Consider the following 18257-nt stretch of genomic DNA (forward strand, 5'->3'; position numbering starts at 1 on the left):
GCCCGCACAGTCAATGGAATATTGGCCGCCGCAACCGATGTGGCACGAACGGGCGAGGAGCTGCCTGTGATGTGTCGCAGCTGAGCAATCTTGTTGGCTAGCGAAGCGGAAACTCTGCAAGCTGGAGCGACGAGCCCTTTTCCCGCAATTGACGCAGCTCGAAGTCGTGTTGCTGGGTGGAGGCTAGTGCTAGGAAATCCACAAGGCCAGCAGGCGCAGCGTCTATGCGCTACAGAGATTCAGCTGATTTTTGGTCCCAAAGATATGACGGATGTCCGAAGAAAATTCGCAGATAAAGGAAAGTTGCCGAAGCTCACATTCTGAGTACGAGGAAGTTTTGCTCTACAAAACGAAGGTTGATGCTTAGCGGTCGGTCAGAATATAAAAGCTACAGCCTTGAAGAAAAAAACGAAAATGCTCGGCAGTACAATAGCTGGCCAACATCTCCCTCCCAGAGGTGCTATATCGAACTTCTGTAGGTTTGAGTCGCTAGGAAAACAAAACCGAGCGGCATTAGGTGTGTGCCATCGTGCTGTTGCAGTACTGCGCCCACTGCCGTGGTTGACGCGCCTGCCATAAAAAGAGTTGGCACGTCGGGCAACGAATGAATCAGCAACACTGCAGTCGCCAACCGCCTTTTGTCTTCCTGGAAGGAGTGTTCGTGCTCCGAAAACCAGCGGAACGTAGGCATTTTCTGGAGTTGAGACGCAGCAGGTGGGTAAGCGGCTGAATAACTTTAAAAAAAATGGCATAAATCGCCTGCGAAAATTTATGAGCCCCCGAAACTCACGCAAATTTCAGAAGGAGGTTGAATGGGGTAAGTCCTTAATTGCCCACACCCGTGATTCCAGTGGTTTGATATGGTGGGGTGAAATGCGATGGCTGATAAAATGCAGGGCTTCAACCCCGAAAATGCATTTCTGGGGCTCTAGGAGCAGGCCGTGTTCATCTAGTCGCTGAAATAGAAGGCGAACATGCTCTTTGCGATCTTAGTCTGTGCGATTTGCAACGAAAATTTCGTCAAGGTACACGAAAATAAAAGGGAGGCCGCGCGTAATCTCGTCCAAGAAACTGAAAATTTTGTGCCGCATTCTTCAAATCGTAATGCATAAGCGCAAATTCAAATAGGCTAAATGGCATAGTGTTGCTGTCTTCGGAGTGTCGCTGGGTTCCACAGAAATTTGGTGATACGGGCCCATCAGATCGATATTGCTGTATATTTTGGTTCCTGCGAGACGGGCGCCGAAGTCATGTATGTGGGGTAGCGGATATTGACCCGCACCAGTGAAGGCATTCATATTTTGCTAATCACCACAAGGCTGCTAGTCGCCTTTGTCCAGCTATGGAACCAGATGGAGAGGTGAAGAATTGCTAGAAGATGATGATGATGATGAAAAACTTTATTTATCCCTCTTTAAAGGGAAGGGGGCAATGGAATAGAGGGTGGGGGGTCAGCTACTTGAAGTAGGCCTTCTTTATCCTCTCAGCCCACTCCAGGATAGCCTCCTGAAGATCGGGCCTGGAGCTGCGCAAGGCAGCCTCCCACTGCTCCTCACTAGATATTAATTGCTTGAGGAAAGGGGGAAGGGGGTGCTTAGGGCACCCCCACATGATATGGTTTAAGTCTGCTCTGGGAGATACACAGAATTTACAAGAGGGAGAAAGGTAAATGGCGGGATGAATGCGGTGGAAGAGGTAAGGGGACGGAAAGGTGCGAGTCTGCAGCTGTCGCCACGGAACTTCACACCTACGCGGGGATTTGCCCATGAGTGGCGGAAAGGTTAAGCGGTCTAATCGGTAGTATGTGCAGATTTCGTGGTAAGTAATAAGTCGATCCCGCGCTGTAAACGGCGCCTCCTCCGTGGCGAAGTCCGACGCATCTGATGCCTGAGCCCGGACTGTAAATCCTCGGGCACTGGCATGAGCCGCCTCGTTTCCGACAAGGCCCGCATGCGCGGGAGTCCAGATTAATGCCACAGTTTGATTGAAAGGATGAGCCAAGAGGAGAGAAAAAGCTGGCTTAGAGACCCTACCCGCTCCGAAGTTATGTATGGCTGCTTTGGAGTCGCTAACGATAACTGATGAATTTGGAATTGTGAGGGCCAGGGCTATGGCCGCTTCCTCCGCCTCCTCCGAGGAAGAGCCAGGAATGGAGGCGGCCGCAGCGACCTGCCCGTGAGAGTTAATGACTGATATTGCGTAATGATTTCTGTTCCCATATTCGGCTGCATCAACATAGAGCACGTCTTTAGAGGTGGAGAATTGTTTTTGGAGAGCCTTTGCTCGCTGCCTCTTGCGCTGTTTGTGATGCACAGGGTGCATGTTTTTAGGAAGTGGGGGGATGCAGAGGTTCTCGTGTTTGTGATGTGGAATGGTGTATTTAGTCTTTATGATGGGTGCCGGAGTGATAGAAAGAGTTTGTAGAATGCGTCGACCTGTTGCGGTGTTAGAAAGTCTGCTATATTGGGATGTGAGGTGGGCTTCTGTGAGTTCAGAAAGTGTGTTGAAAGTTCCAGTAAGCATTAGCTTTTCAGTGGAGGTACGTATGGGGACCCCGAGAGCGAATTTATATCATCATCATCATCATCATCATCATCATCATCATCATCATCATCATCATCAGCCTGGTTACGCCCACTGCAGGGCAAAGGCCTCTCCCATACTTCTCCAACAACCCCGGTCATGTACTAATTGTGGCCATGCCGTCCCTGCAAACTTCTTAACCTCATCCGCCCACCTAACTTTCTGCCGCCCCCTGCTACGCTTCCCTTCCCTTGGGATCCAGTCCGTAACCCTTAATGACCATCGGATATCTTCCCTCCTCATTACATGTCCTGCCCATGCCCATTTCTTTTTCTTGATTTCAACTAAGATGTCATTAACTCGCGTTTGTTCCCTCACCCAATCTGCTGTTTTCTTATCCCTTAACGTTACACCTATCATTCTTCTTTCCATAGCTCGTTGTGTCGTCCTCAATTTGAGTAGAACCCTTTTCGTAAGCCTCCAGGTTTCTGCCTCGTAGGTGAGTACTGGTAAGACACAGCTATTATATACTTTTCTCTTAAGGGATAACGGCAACCTGCTGTTCATGATTTGGGAATGCCTGCCAAACGCACTCCAGCCCATTCTTATTCTTCTGATTATTTCCGTCTCATGATCCGGATCCGCCGTCACTACCTGCCCTAAGTAGATGTATTCCCTTACGACTTCCAGTGCCTCGCTGCCTATTGTAAATTGCTGTTCTCTCCCGAGACTGTTAAGCATTACTTTAGTTTTCTGCATATTAATTTTTAGACCCACTCTTCTGCTTTGCCTCTCCAGGTCAGTGAGCATGCATTGCAATTGGTCCCCCGAGTTACTAAGCAAGGCAATATCATCAGCGAATCGCAAGTTACTAAGGTAGTCTCCATTAACTTTTATCCCCAATTCTTCCCAATCCAGGTCTCTGAATACCTCCTGTAAACACGCTGTGAATAGCATTGGAGATATCGTATCTCCCTGCCTAACGCCTTTCTTTATTGGGATTTTGTTGCTTGGTTTATGGAGGACTACGGTGGCTGTGGAGCCGCTATAGATATCTTCCAGTATTTTTACATATGGCTCATCTACACCCTGATTCCGTAGTGCCTCCATGACTGCTGAGGTTTCGACTGAATCAAACGCTTTCTCGTAATCAATGAAAGCTATATACAACGGTTGCTTATATTCTGCACATTTCTCTATCACTTGATTGATAGTGTGAATATGGTCTATTGTTGAGTAGCCTTTACGGAATCCTGCCTGGTCCTTTGGTTGACAGAAGTCTAAGGTGTTCCTGATTCTATTTGCAATTACCTTAGTAAATTCTTTGTAGGCAACGGACAGTAAGCTGATCGGTCTATAATTTTTCAAGTCTTTGGCGTCCCCTTTCTTATGGATTAGGATTATGTTAGCGTTCTTCCAAGATTCCGGTACGCTCGAGGTCATGAGGCATTGCATATACAGGGTGGCCAGTTTCTCTAGAACAATCTGTCCACCATCCTTCAACAAATCTGCTGTTACCTGATCCTCCCCAGCTGCCTTCCCCCTTTGCATATCTCCTAAGGCTTTCTTTACTTCTTCCGGCGTTACCTCCGGGATTTCGAATTCCTCTAGACTATTTTCTCTTCCATTATCGTCGTGGGTGCCACTGGTACTGTATAAATCTCTATAGAACTCCTCAGCCACTTGAACTATCCCATCCATATTAGTAATGATATTGCCGGCTTTGTCTCTTAACGCATACATCTGATTCTTGCCAATTCCTAGTTTCTTCTTCACTGTTTTTAGGCTTCCTCCGCTCCTGAGAGCATGTTCAATTCTATCCATATTGTACTTCCTTATGTCAGCTGTCTTACGCTTGTTGATTAACTTCGAAAGTTCTGCCAGTTCTATTCTAGCTGTAGGATTAGATGCTTTCATACATTGGCGTTTCTTGATCAGATCTTTCGTCTCCTGCGATAGTTTGCTGGTATCCTGCCTAACGGAGTTACCACCGACTTCCATTGCACACTCCTTAATGATGCCCACAAGATTGTCGTTCATTGGTTCAACACTAAGGTGCTCTTCCTGAGTTAAAGCTGAATACCTGTTCTGTAGCTTGATCTGGAATTCCTCTATTTTCCCTCTTACCGCTAACTCATTGATCGGCTTCTTATGTACCAGTTTCTTCCGTTCCCTCCTCAGGTCTAGGCTAATTCGAGTTCTTACCATCCTGTGGTCACTGCAGCGCACCTTGCCGAGCACGTCCACATCTTGTATGATGCCAGGGTTAGCGCAGACTATGAAGTCTATTTCATTTCTAGTCTCGCCGTTCGGGCTCCTCCACGTCCACTTTCGGCTATCCCGCTTGCGGAAGAAGGTATTCATTATCCTCATATTATTCTGTTCCGCAAACTCTACTAATAACTCTCCCCTGCTATTCCTAGTGCCTATGCCATATTCCCCCACTGCCTTGTCTCCAGCCTGCTTCTTGCCTACCTTGGCATTAAAGTCGCCCATTAGTATAGTGTATTTAGTTTTCACTCTCCCCACCGCCGATTCCACGTCTTCATAGAAGCTTTCGACTTCCTGGTCATCATGACTGGATGTAGGGGCGTAGACCTGTACAATCTTCATTTTGTACCTCTTATTAAGTTTCACAACAAGACCTGCCACCCTCTCGTTAATGCTATAGAATTCCTGTATGTTACCAGCTATATTCTTATTAATCAGGAATCCGACTCCTAGTTCTCTTCTATCCGCTAAGCCCCGGTAGCACAGGACGTGCCCGTTATTTAGCACTGTATATGCTTCTTTCGGCCTCCTAACTTCACTGAGCCCTATTATATCCCACTTACTGCCCTCTACTTCCTCCAATAGCACTGCTAGACTCGCCTCACTAGATAATGTTCTAGCGTTAAACGTTGCCAGGTTCATATTCCAATGGCGGCCTGTCCGGAATTTATATATTTTGCGTAAAAGAGAGTCGATCTTATCTGATTCTGATTTAAGGAAATGTAGATATGGTGTTGCGAATGTAATCTTACTGATAACGAAGGCCTGAATCAAGCGGAGAAGTTCGGCCTCCTTTAGTCCGCCATGTTTATTGGAGACTCGCCCTAGAAGACGCAGGGTGTGATCGACTGTGGTCTGGAGTGTATGTAGAGTATATGTGTTGAGCCGGTTGCTAGAAGAAAGACGAATAACTGTTCGAACTCACAGTGGACGAATTCCAACCTGCGTTCACCGATCATCCGTGGCCGGGCGGGCGGCGACAGCTGGTGGTGGTGGTGGTGGTGATATGAAGCGTCACATGGTGTTTCATTGGGAGTGCATCGTTTCAAGGCTTCGTGACTTACGGGTACTCATCAAGTATCTTGTGCATTAAGACCGGCAGGAACGTACAGATTCCAGATGAGATGAAGTTGTGATCCTTTAGGCGCCGATCACGAACACTCACATCTAGGTTCAAATGGCTGAGGAAATCCGTTCCAACTCTGGCAAAGCTGATGACGGCCATTACAAACGCCCATCTGTGCAAGCGCTGGGATTACATGTCTACTGTTATTGACTGGAACCTATACGACGCGACGAGAGTGTTGTTCACTGCGTGGAGGGTATGTGTGCACTTCGCGCATTGGCGATCTCCGGCCGTGGTGGGAACGATAGACAACTTGGCTCCGGTGTCGACGAGGAGGCGATTGCCGGTGATGCGTTCGACCACGAAGAAAAGGCGGCTTGCGCGTGGACTGAGGTCGCATGCGGTCGTTAGCGACGGGCCGGTGTGTTTATTTCCCGTCCACGGACATTACTGAGTGCAACAACTTGCCTGTTAGCGAAAGTGACGGTGGTGCCCGCACAACTGCCCCGGCGAGTCTCTACGCGCGCTGCGATACTGTGAAGCCGAATGGTTGCGCCGAAGTTGGTCGCTCATGTTGCAACCCATCGTCAGCTTCTCCAGTGCACCGGTAAGGCGGTTGATTGCCTTCTCCAGGCGTGAGAGTCGGACTCTCGGAACAGCGATGGGTAGCTAGGCCTAAGACGACCATTCGCATATGCTGTCAGCGAGTACAGCTAGCCGATCGAGACTCGGCTCGTCGGAATCCGCCAGTACCATGCGCGCGGACTGCGGGAGGCGTTGCAAGAACAGCTCGCGCAAAATTGGAAGCTGGCTCTCGTTTGCGTATCGCCCACTCGGTAACTTACGCAACCGGTGCAGCAGTTGTGACGGTTATTGTGAGCCGAATTCCCCGGAGAGGAGCTGCTGGAGCCTACTGTATTGCGATGGCTCGAGGCACTGCCGGACCGTGCGTTTCAGGTCAGCGTATGCGGTGGCCGAAGGCGTACTTGCTAGCAAGTGATCTATGGCATCGGCGATGCCGGAGGGCAGCGCGGCGGCGACGTGCAAGTACATTGCCTTGGGTGGAGTGACGCACCGGAGTTCAAAACGGTCTGCACTTGCATAAAACAAACTCGGGGACACTTTGGCGAAAAGCTGTGACGCTGAAGCTCTGCGGCGATTACAGGAGACGTAATTTTGGCGTCGTCTCTCTCAGAAGGAGTAGGAGCAGCGTCGTCCACTGCTAGTGGTCGAAAAAAGGTAAATGTCCTGGGTCCCCATTTCTTGGAGCTCGGTGTAGCGGAGGCAAGTAATACACATTTTTACTGCTTGAGAATGGAGAGTGGGATGGCTTTATTCAAAAGTAAAAGCAGGTTTGCCGAGTGGCTGTGATGGCACCCAAGTCGGGCAGCCACCTCACTTCAAAGAAAGAGTAGCGGGCAATGACCCCCACGGCGAGATGACGGATGGTCGCTGCAATCAAGTCTAAAGTGGATTATGTCAAGACTGAAGAGAGCCTCAGACGTAATTCTACCCGCACTTATATTGCCCGGGTCATCCAGGTAAGTAAACAATACTTTCTACAAATTCTACAATTGCACCTGCAACTTCTGAACACGCGAACGACGCTCGTCAGAAGAGTTCCATCAGTTTTCCCTTAACCACTATTTTACTAGCCCCAGCGCATACATGTTCCTGGCAAAAACACTGAGCCTTCCAACAGTACAAACGTTAAGAACATGGTTATCGGCAATATCACTAAACCAAGATTTTTGCCAGAGATCTTGGATTTTGTAAAACAAAAAGATGGGATGGCATGGACAGGGCGTGTCCTCATCTGTGACGAAATCTCTCTAAAACGAAGCCTGTAATATGATTCTAGGGATGATGTTGAGGTTATGTAGACAGCAGGACTGAAAGGGCCAGTCGTGTAGCACACACAGCATTCTTGTTTTTCGTGTCAGGCATAGCGAAGCGCTGGCCTGTAGCTTTACTTACAGATGAAGGCACAGTTCCTACTGGACCCGTTCTGAGTTTATGGAGAGCTTGTAAGCAAGCTGAAGGATGTAGTCTCTACGTTAATGCATTGATCTGCGATCAAGCTAGCAGCGGTTGTGTAGTTGGTACAGCGCTTGCAAATAAGCCCCACAGTTTCCTTTCTGTTTAGATGGCTGGGGCAAAGATATGCTTTGCGTTTGATCCACCACAGATGTTGAAATATACTAAAAAGAACTTGCGGAAACATGAACTCTGCATGGGCAAGAATGTTGTTTCATGGAAACACATAATTAAAAGATACGAGTTAACCCATCACCTAAAACTGAAATTTCTACCAAAAATGTCTCACTGGCAGTTGTACGAAACTTCTTTCGGCAACCTGACGGTAAAATTTGCCTCGCAAGTATTAAGAAACAGTGTGTATTTGACAATTTAGGCTGTCATCGCTTTAACGTTTTACCTCCTGCTGCCACGAACAGAGGAAGATTTGTAGAATGAATGGACAACCTGTTCGATGCCTTGAACAGCTAAAGCAGGCTATACGAAGGGAAGTGCCTCGAGCTTCGTACACTTTGTGCTACCTGTTCAAGATATCGTCAGTTACCGCTCTTGTTCATGTGACATTTCTTAGATATTTACAATCTGTTTTTTGTACAATATTTTTTTTATTTAATAGAATATATCTACAGAACGCCATCGAAATTTATGATGCAATGTTTGGGCAGCTTACGTAAACAATATATAATGTAGCAGGCACATAGGAAAATAGACTGCATCAAAATTCAGTGCGACACAGGAAGCTGGAATATAGCGCCATCTATAAGAATCAAGAAAAAAACACTATTAAGGCACAAGAAGAATATTAGGAATGTATAGATGAGCAATCATCCTTCTTTTGACACAAAAGGAAATCAGGGCCTTGTTGCACACACATGCAACATTGCAAATAGTACGTTGGGCTCTTGGATGATTTTGTGTTCAGTGACAAACCTTTGTACCGAGCGCAATACTACGAGTACAGGGAAAAGTACTGTTTCCGCTATTCATCTTCACCTGCCGCTAGGTGAACTAATTTCACAGCTGCGTTTTCCACGGTAGGTTGTTGCTCGTTTTACATTATTCAAACATGCTAAATTTACTACGGCTGTACATACCTTATATTTTGCGATGGCTGGCAGAATTACATCTGCCTCTGGCGAGGGAGCCAGAACTATCTTGCAACTATGTCCGAGAGCGCAAAAGCTGAACCAGAATCCACCGATGGCAATAACCGATGGTGCGCAGAGAAACACGTCGGTTTCTTCAAATATCGGAGGGCTGGCATTCCTGGAAAAACGAAGCAAGGACATGTGCTCGAAGCTGCCTAATCATTTTACCTGTTAGCCGCGTTTCTCCAACATAAAAATCTGCCACGATTAAATAGCGCTTACGGCGTTCATTTATCAGCGCGAGCCCCGAACTCGGACCTCTGGTCAGAGCAACCACCTTGCAATGATGGTGAAATATAAAAGCATTTCGTGTGGAAAGCATCGACTGGGCTACCAGAATTGTTAAAACATTCCAGACTGTCCCACTACAAGGCCTGTTAACATTCCTCTATTGCAATAAAGACTTGTGCACGCTGCTTCGCTATACAAGCTCAAGAACCCGAGCTGGTTGGAGATTGTCCAAAGCCATCCACTGTGGCGTTGCTCAGAACCCACTGGGCAGATTCACGACTTAAGCCCCGCAATTTGATTTTCGGCTTTGCAACTAATAAAGTTGTTTCATATATGGCTTTACAGACAGCACTTCACTATCCAAATGCTTCAAGTAGACAACCAGCGTGTACGTCCTGTGAACTCCAGGACCATTGTGAAGCAATGGTCGTATTTACTCACGTAGGTCATACGTCGCTGTTAACTCCAACAAAAAAATTGATTCGACGTGTTACATGGCAAAACTTAGGTGTGATTATGAGGCACGTTGTAGCTGGTAGACGTCGGAATAAATTTGACTAGCTTTATATTCTTTTTTATTGGGATAAAAGTAAATAGATGAGTTACATCCGTTTGCTAAGCGCGGCTGCCCTATTTTTTTTTTTTCCTTTGTCGTCAATAATGTATAGGATAAACTTAAGAAAAGTGAATAGCTACCAATACTTAAATAAAACAGAACATTTGACACATTAAGAGTAAAAGGGTTCATTAACGTGTGCTTAGAGCTAACTACACGAGCGTTTTCGCGTTTCCCCCAGAAAAAAATGTGGGTGCCGCGGCCCGGATTCGATCCGCAACCTCAAGCTATAGCCATTAAGCTATAGCAGCCGGTCCTATCTTCATCGAGGGAATAAACCTTGGGATTGTTTTCACAAAACGCACGTTATACCAATCGTAATGGGTCTTTGCTAGGCTGGTGCTCCAGTTTCAATAGATAAGCTGGTAGGTTGTTGTTCGCAAATATAGCACTAGAATGAAGTGTCAGAAATTACTGCAATAAAGTTAATGGTTAGATCTAAAGAGCCGCAGTTGAATTAGACCTATAAACTGAAGTTTTTTTAAGTCTGATTCAACAAAGACGTACATTTTGGAAGAGCTCTGCAGGTTCACGGTAAGCCAAGGCGGATCTTAAGGCATGCCGGGCTTCTGTTTCTCACGACTTTCGGATGAATCAATGTCACACGTAGTTTTCACGTGAGTCAAGGGGTTGGAATGCAGACAATGACATGTATAGTGGACTCTTTATTGTCATCGCCGCGTTACCAAAATTACGAAGGGAGTGCGGCAGATTGTAGTTTTTTCACGAGCGCCTATCAGGTAACAGTTTTTTCGCATAACCTATGTCCATGTTTTTCTACGCTAACTCCTTGTTTGCTCAGTGTTTGCTCAAATTGTACTTTTTTGATGACCATATGCCCACTCCTGTAATAATCCCAATCGGGATTGACAGTATTGTGAAACAAAATAAAATAAATAAATAACCTACGCCCAGTGGGCTTTCGCGCTGGAAAAACTAGTCGTGTCTGTGCGAGTTAAAGACTCATTAATATGCGGATCAAAACTTATTTCTTTTTTCTGAGTAGCCGCAGGCTGCCCCGTTCGCAAGGCAATAAAAGTTGACTGTCGCTGATAGTTCATGCACTGGCGGCTCGCACCTGCCAGAGATCTTGGGTTTATTTGAGCATAATAAAGCTTCTTGCATGACCGTGTAACGTTTTCAGGCACTTTCGGCAAGTTCACGACCTCGCTCTGCGAACTCTACTTTTTTGAGTATCCGTTTTAGTGGCACTCTTAGCCTTCCGTTGCATGCCGTCGCGATTTTCGACCAGCCAGCGCAAGCTAACTAAGGGAAAGCGGAGCAATCGCAGACGTCGACAATACCCTCTTCATCCCTTTATCTATTTTCAGTGCGCTGGCTCGGCCCCAACGAATCCCTCTCCACTTGAGCGTGCTCGCCGCCTCGTGGCAGCCAATTACAAACGAAAAACCGCTCATTGTAGGCAATATTATTCATTCTCAAAGAAATGTCATCTCCTATGAACTAGAGAGCGTTTGATCGGGTTTTTCAGGCAACTCTGCGTGTCCCCGCCCATTACTTGCGTTGGCGACTACGCAAATTCGACATCAGAAGATTGGAATAAAAAAATATAAGAATAGTTTTACGTCATAGGGCCCCAATTCTGCATTAAGCCCTCGACGATTGTTGAAAAAATTTCCTGGCCACCCCTATTGTGCCAGTCTATCAGGCGACGTCAAGAAAACCGCAAGAACACCCCATCTGATATGTTATGTGCACACTAATTATGCAAGATTGGACCAAAAGGAAGGAAAATAATAAATTATGATTCGATGGCTTTTTCGCCATTAGCGTAATAGGCGTCGTTTGACTGATTGTTATTGGCGAAAACATTTCAGGCAGCGCCCGTGGAGTTCGCCTGTCTGTCACATGACGTTAGAAAACCGCAAAAAGTCACCGCTTCGAAGTGACATGTGCGCGTTGAAGACGTTTTATTATGCGAAATAAACCAGAATGTTTTCGTAACAAAGCAGATTTTTTTTCGAATACCCGGGGACTGCTCCGTTCCGAGAGCAATAGAAGATGGCTGTCCGCCTATCGCTCTGGCACTGGCTACTGGTAGCTGCCGCGGAGCATGAATTAGCGTAAGATTGAACGTTTTGTGAGCCAGGATAACGTTATCAAACCTTTCGATACGCATGCGAAATCACTCTACGAACTCTTTTTTGCTGAGGACACGTTATAACGGCATTTTCAGCCTTCCCTTGCACGCCGCCACAATTTTCGACCAGTCACCGCATGGAAGCTAAGTAAACAGAAGCAGAGCAATTGCAGACGTCGGCCATCACCCTTCTCATCCGATTATCTACTTTCACTGTGCTGGCACGGCCAAATTAAAGCTCTCGCCGCTTAAAAGTGCTACTCTCCTCTTGCAAGCAATTAGACAAGAAAAACTGCTTAATGTAAGCAATGCTCTTCGCATAGAAAACAAGTAAAGTGACGTCCTATAAACGAGAGGCGCGTTTGCTTGGGTTTTTGAAGCAATGATGTGGCTTACCGCCCGATGCTTGCGTCGGTGCTTACGTAAATTTGACACCAGGAGATTGGAATAAAAAGAGATGAGAATAGTGTTACGTTATGGGGCCCCTGCTCAAGCTATGAAAATATTCAATAAATGGCGTTGGAAGCGTTTTCGGTACGAAGATTCGTCGAGCTTACATGAAGTGCGCCCAGTGTCCGACAGAAGAAAATTGAAAGAAATTGTGACGACCTAGGTAAAGAATATTGTCATAAGCAGCATAATTTTCATGAGGTAATACTTTAATGCATAGTCTGGCCGACAACGCCTCGTGTGATGACTGATCGTGACAGACCCTTCAACACATTCTCCGTGAATGTCCTCGCTACATTTTAGGGAGACGATCACTAGGAATCCGTGTTCGTTGTGCTGCACATGACCACGTGTTGCGATAATGTGCGGTGACAGTTACCGGCTGCGTTAGTGTTTCCGTGCTCCTTGTTTCTCACTCTCAACTTTCTTATCTATCTGCCTCCCCCTTCCCTATTTATCAATCGAGAGTATAGCAAACCGCATTTTCTGTTGTGGCAAACCTTCCTGCCTTTACCCTTTCTTCTGCATCTTTCTCTCTCTCTCCCTCTTTGCGATGCGTCCCAGATGGCATGCACGGAGTTAATAAAAAGATATTTGCCGTGATTTTAATGAATTAGTTCTAATAATGAATAATAGCTGTTTTTAATTATTCTGCTTAAGCCAGATATGTCTATTGAATGTTTTAGTATATATTAGGAAATATGAATTTCAATTATTCGCGGAGTGCTGTCTCCTGCGCTGCTCTTTCACGCTCAAAAGAAACTATGCGCCCTGCTTGCGTGCAGCAGCAGTGCTGCTCTCAAAAATGATGCTAAGAAATACAACACGTTTCCCGCCAAAGTACGGTGGTTGGACCGCTCTGACAGGGCGTCTATGTTTAGTGTGGCTCCGAAACTTTTGCTATACTCGCCTAAAATTAACATTTCTCGGCAACGGGGTCAAAGCTGCAAAACCATGGCACATCCTGTTCCTACACAACACGAAATAGTTCCCCTATTTCACACATAGATTAAATGTTTCTTTAACTCAATATGATGATTTTTTCATAATTTAACAATCGATAATTATATTAGAATATTTATCACACTTTTTAATTGCTTCGTTGAAGGCGCGAATTTTCATAGAAGGATAATAATTGTGCTTTAAAACTCCCGATTCAGTTGCTTAGAGTGTGCTAGATCTCGCGTAATTATTTTTCCGGAGTATAATGTAAACGCGCGAAAGATGAAAACAGTTGCATGATTCCGCGTCCGCGCGCCGCTACAACAGCGGCCTGAGGAGGCACTCACAACAATTTACTCTGCTCAACGCCTTTGACCTGTCCCGGTCCAGACAGAAGAACGGAGGCATGGCTACGGTAAGCTGGGTGACGGTAGCTTGTGGCAACTCACGGGAAGCACTCGGATCTAAGCCAGAGCGTTGCGATAACAATTGCGAAAGCGCAAACCGCAGAATGGCGGCTGGTAGCGCCTTGCGAGAGGCATCGGGATTAAACCCAGAGCGTAGCAGACAAAATAGGAAATCCGCAGACAAGGAAGCCATTCAAACACTAAAGAAAGAAAACGCTGCACTACACGAGTTAATGTGGAAACTCACCAGAGAAGTCACAGAACTCAAAAAAGAGAGCACCGACCGCCCTTATGGTAGTCGAAATCCGAACGACCAGCAAGACCAGCGACGTAGTCGAAGCCCAGCCGCTAGCTAGACCAGCGAAGTCGGCTCCCGCCCCCCCCCCTTCCCAGCAAAGAAACGGGCTCTGCAAACGAGCGAGGGAAGCAACGTCTCGAGTCATGTTAGACCTGTAATTAAGAGCCTGATAGAGACACTCCAAGAAAACATGATCAGCACGCAAAATGCAATTGCGACTCTTGATAATAGAATGACGGAAATGGAAAGCACTCTAGACAAGCCTGTCAGAAACGAGAGCACTCAATCTCACAAGTTAGCCAATATTGAGAGCATCCTCAGTATGCCGGTCAATCAGCAGGCATGTACGACACAGCAGCAATTCCAGCTTGTAAACCTAGGACGCAACACCCCTAGCAGATAACATGGCTGCCACAACTAACGGGAACGTTATCTGGCAGTGGAACTGCAGGGGCTTTGCCCGCAGAAAAGCGGTATTATTGCAGCACAACAGAAGATCGAAAAGCCAAGGAGGGGCGCGATAACGTGAAACTATTCCAAACTTTTCTATTACAACTCTGCGATCAGCCTTCCGCCATTGGTCAAAAACTTTTGTGCACCACCCCCATTTTACCAGTCTGCCACGCGACGTCACAAAAACCGCAATAAATCCCCATCTGATATGATGTGTACACACTGATTATGCATGATTTGACCGAACAAACAAAAAATAATTATTTCTGATTCGACGCTCTTTCGCCATTAGCCCTCGGCTATTGCTCAAAAGTTATTGGGCTGCGCCCAAATGACCTTCCTGTCACGCGACGTATCAAAACCGCAAAAATCCGCAGCGTCAACCTGATGTGTACGTGTTAAATATGCATTAATATTCCGAACAAAACTGAATTTTCATCTGGATGGCCGAAGGCTGCCCCGTTCTGAAAGGAATAAAAGATGGCTGCTGCCGATCGCTAATGCACTGGCTACTCGCACCTACCGGGGCGCTTAGGTTGATTTACGTATAACAAAACTTTATGCGAGGCCGTATACCGTTTTTAAGCACTTTCAGCACGTTGAAGACCTCGTGCTGCCAACTTTTCTTGGCTGAGGATCCGTTTTAGCGTCATAAGCTTCCGCTGCATGCCGCCGCAACTCTTGACCAGCCAGCGCAAGCTAAGTAAATGAAAGCGGACCAATCGCAGACGCCGGCACCACCTTCTTCATCCGGTTATCGATTTTCAGTGCAGTGACTCGGCCCCATAGAATCCCTCTCTACTTGAGCATGCTACTCGCCTCAGACAAGTCCCTCCAGCATAGGCAATAATATTCTTTTTTCAAAGAAACAAATGTGACCTCCTATGAACTAAGAGACTGTTTGATTGGTCTGTAGAAACAACCAGGCGACCGCCCGGCGCTTGCGTTCCGGTTGCGCAAATTTGACTTCAGGAGATTGGAATAAAAACATATTGGAATAGTTTTACTTTATAAGGCCCCAGACATCGTCCCCCACCAAGAGAGGCTTAATATGACATTAACCACCATGACATTCGCGGATATGGAATACAAGGCAAACATCGAAAGACAGGGTACATCTACCTTTCTTCAGAAGAAATACACAGCTGTAGTGCACGAGATCAAGGGCGTCCAAATCGAGCATATATTAATTGAAATTCTACACAGGAAACATAGGAAGAAGAGCATTTTTATTCTCAACGTCTACAGTAGTCTCAGTAATAAGAACCAGCGCTTCCTCACAATACTTAGGAAGATGCTGGTCCTAGCAGGCAAAAACCCGCTGATCATCGGGGGTCACTTTATTGCCCTCAACGGGACGTGGGACTGTGCCTACAGCACTTGAAAAGGACGACAATTGTGGCACGATACGCTCGGTCTGTGCTAAATAATAATAAAAAGCCCAGCTAACCCGAGAAGTCTCGGTACCTCAACTTGCCGGGACACCACATGAGACCTCACGTTCGTAAAGAACGAGAAGACGTCGTGCGGACGAAAAGCACAGTATAACTGGGCAGCGACCCCATGATTATAGAGCGCGTACCAACGCAGACAAATTCAAGGGGATTATGAAAGAATTCCGATGGGTACAATGGGAAGAGTTCCGAGCCCAGACGATAGCTAACCCAAACTCCGTGCCCAATAAGGCCATCAGAGCCTCGATGCAGGCGCTCATGTCAGACACAACGATGGCAACTAAAACCATCGCAACTGATATCTAAACGGACAGGATGGACAGTCACTCTGCTCATTTAATCGAGGCCAAGACGTGTATCCTGAACCGATGGTAAGGACAACGCCTCGATCGCAAGCTAAGGAGAGATGACTGAACTTAACCATTAAGGACTACTACCTTACCCTAAAGAGACAGCAGTGGGATGATGCTATGCAACTCCGCGGATGGTCAGCTCCACAGCGCCAAAACGTGGCATTTGCTCAAGTAACTCCTTGGTGCCATCACGACCAAAACAGATACGAGAGAGTGCCTCAGTAGACTACTACATGGAGAAACCAAGAAACATGGCGAACAAGAAGTTGCAAAGAGACTGGTCAACAAGTGCCTGCCGCTGGGTCCTACCAACACACACGGGGCCTACCATGGGGAAGCCAACCCGACACTGGACAGCCAATCCATTGAAGAGATTCGGACCGCAATACGCGATCAAAACGGACGGTCGCCACTGGGGCCTGACGGATTTACACATAAGACACTCAGAAACATGAATGTGGATTCCCTTGGCAAGCTCACCGAGTATATCAATCACAGATGGATGGAAGGACGGCTACCGCTGCAGTGGAAGACGGCCAAGATCATACTGATCGCCAAGCCAGGCAAGGTCCCCATCTTATATAATCGCAGACCCACCTTGCTTACGTGGTGCATACGTAACATGCGATCATTGGTTTTCGGGCACACCTCACGACACAGGATGCGACGCTCCAGATTAAACGTCAGGTGCGTGACGACAGGAGACGTAATACCAAGGCGATCCTGGATCCCGATCTTCAATGAGTTTTTTACAACGTCACACACTCGGCGATCCTCAAACATGTCGCCGGACTCAACCTGGGCGAGAGAACATAAAATTATATCAGAGATTTTCTCACTAGAAGAAGAGCACTTCTAGTTGCAGGGCACATTACCTGCGCCGAACAGGAGCTGTGCAGCCAAGGAACCCCGCAGGGCTCGGTTACCTCCACGACGCTTTTTAAGTTAATCATGATTGGATATGCAAAAAAGAGGTGGTGCGTGCAGACAGGACATAAGAGTAGCACACCTCAACCCTTTTTTGCATAATGAATCCTTACCAACCAGTCCAGCTTTCTGTCGTTCTAAGCTTCATGATTGGTCTTGCTAAGGAATCACAACAAGTGGAAACCATCAATTATACAATCTATGCAGACATCACAATCTGGTCCGTTTGTGACAGCGACGGACAGATCGAGACATCCCTGCAGCGAGCTATCAACACAGTGGAGGAACATCATGCTGAGACCGGGCTCAGGTGCTTACAAAAGAAATTAATATAATTACTGTATTGGCCCATGCTAAAGGGGAGACCACCCATGGGCTACGCCACAGAGAAAGTATGAAGAAATCAAACTCAGCACGAGTAAAAGAGGCACTATCTCCATTGTCGATTACGTTCGAGTCCTTGGCATGCTGATTGAAAAACGGGGTTAACGGACAGACCGGTAAAAGACATGCATAAAGATAAAAACGGTCTCAGAATCCTTAGACGAGTCACTCACAATAGGAGGGACATGAGGGAAGACAACCTTATTAGGCTGATCCACGCCTTCGTCATTTGCCGCATTGTATACGTGGCAGCTATGCACAAATGCTAAAGATGCGAGCGGGATAAGATCAATATAATCATCCGCAGGTTAAACAAGATTACACTCGGACTGCCAAGTGGCACCAGCAGCGAGAATCTACTGGAGCTTAGATTCCACAATACACTAGATGAGGTGGCAGAAGCACAGGTGATCTCACATCTCGAACGACTCACCACCACTAGCAAAGGAAGATACATTTTTCGAACGCTAAACATCACTTACTACTGTCAACACAACGACAATGTCGATATGCCAAAAGAAACACGAGATCTTGATCCAAGTAGTCCCGATACCAAGGAACATACATCCATCTTACAACTAGGGACGCAGAAAGGC

The 18257-nt window shown here is 46.7% G+C and overlaps 1 protein-coding gene across 1 annotated transcript in view; it reads right to left on the bottom strand.

Annotated features, from left to right (window-relative positions):
- The window catches only part of LOC142588660 (uncharacterized), a gene marked incomplete at its 5' end in the record, with an annotated part of 133848 nt that overhangs the window by 46538 nt on the left and 69053 nt on the right, over window positions 1–18257 (bottom strand). The window contains 1 exon segment of the mRNA XM_075700484.1: window positions 8992–9163. Within this exon segment, the coding sequence (XP_075556599.1) occupies window positions 8992–9163 (172 nt within the window).

Source organism: Dermacentor variabilis, chromosome 7, assembly GCF_050947875.1.
Source record: "Dermacentor variabilis isolate Ectoservices chromosome 7, ASM5094787v1, whole genome shotgun sequence".
NCBI classification, from domain to species: Eukaryota; Metazoa; Arthropoda; class Arachnida; order Ixodida; family Ixodidae; genus Dermacentor; species Dermacentor variabilis.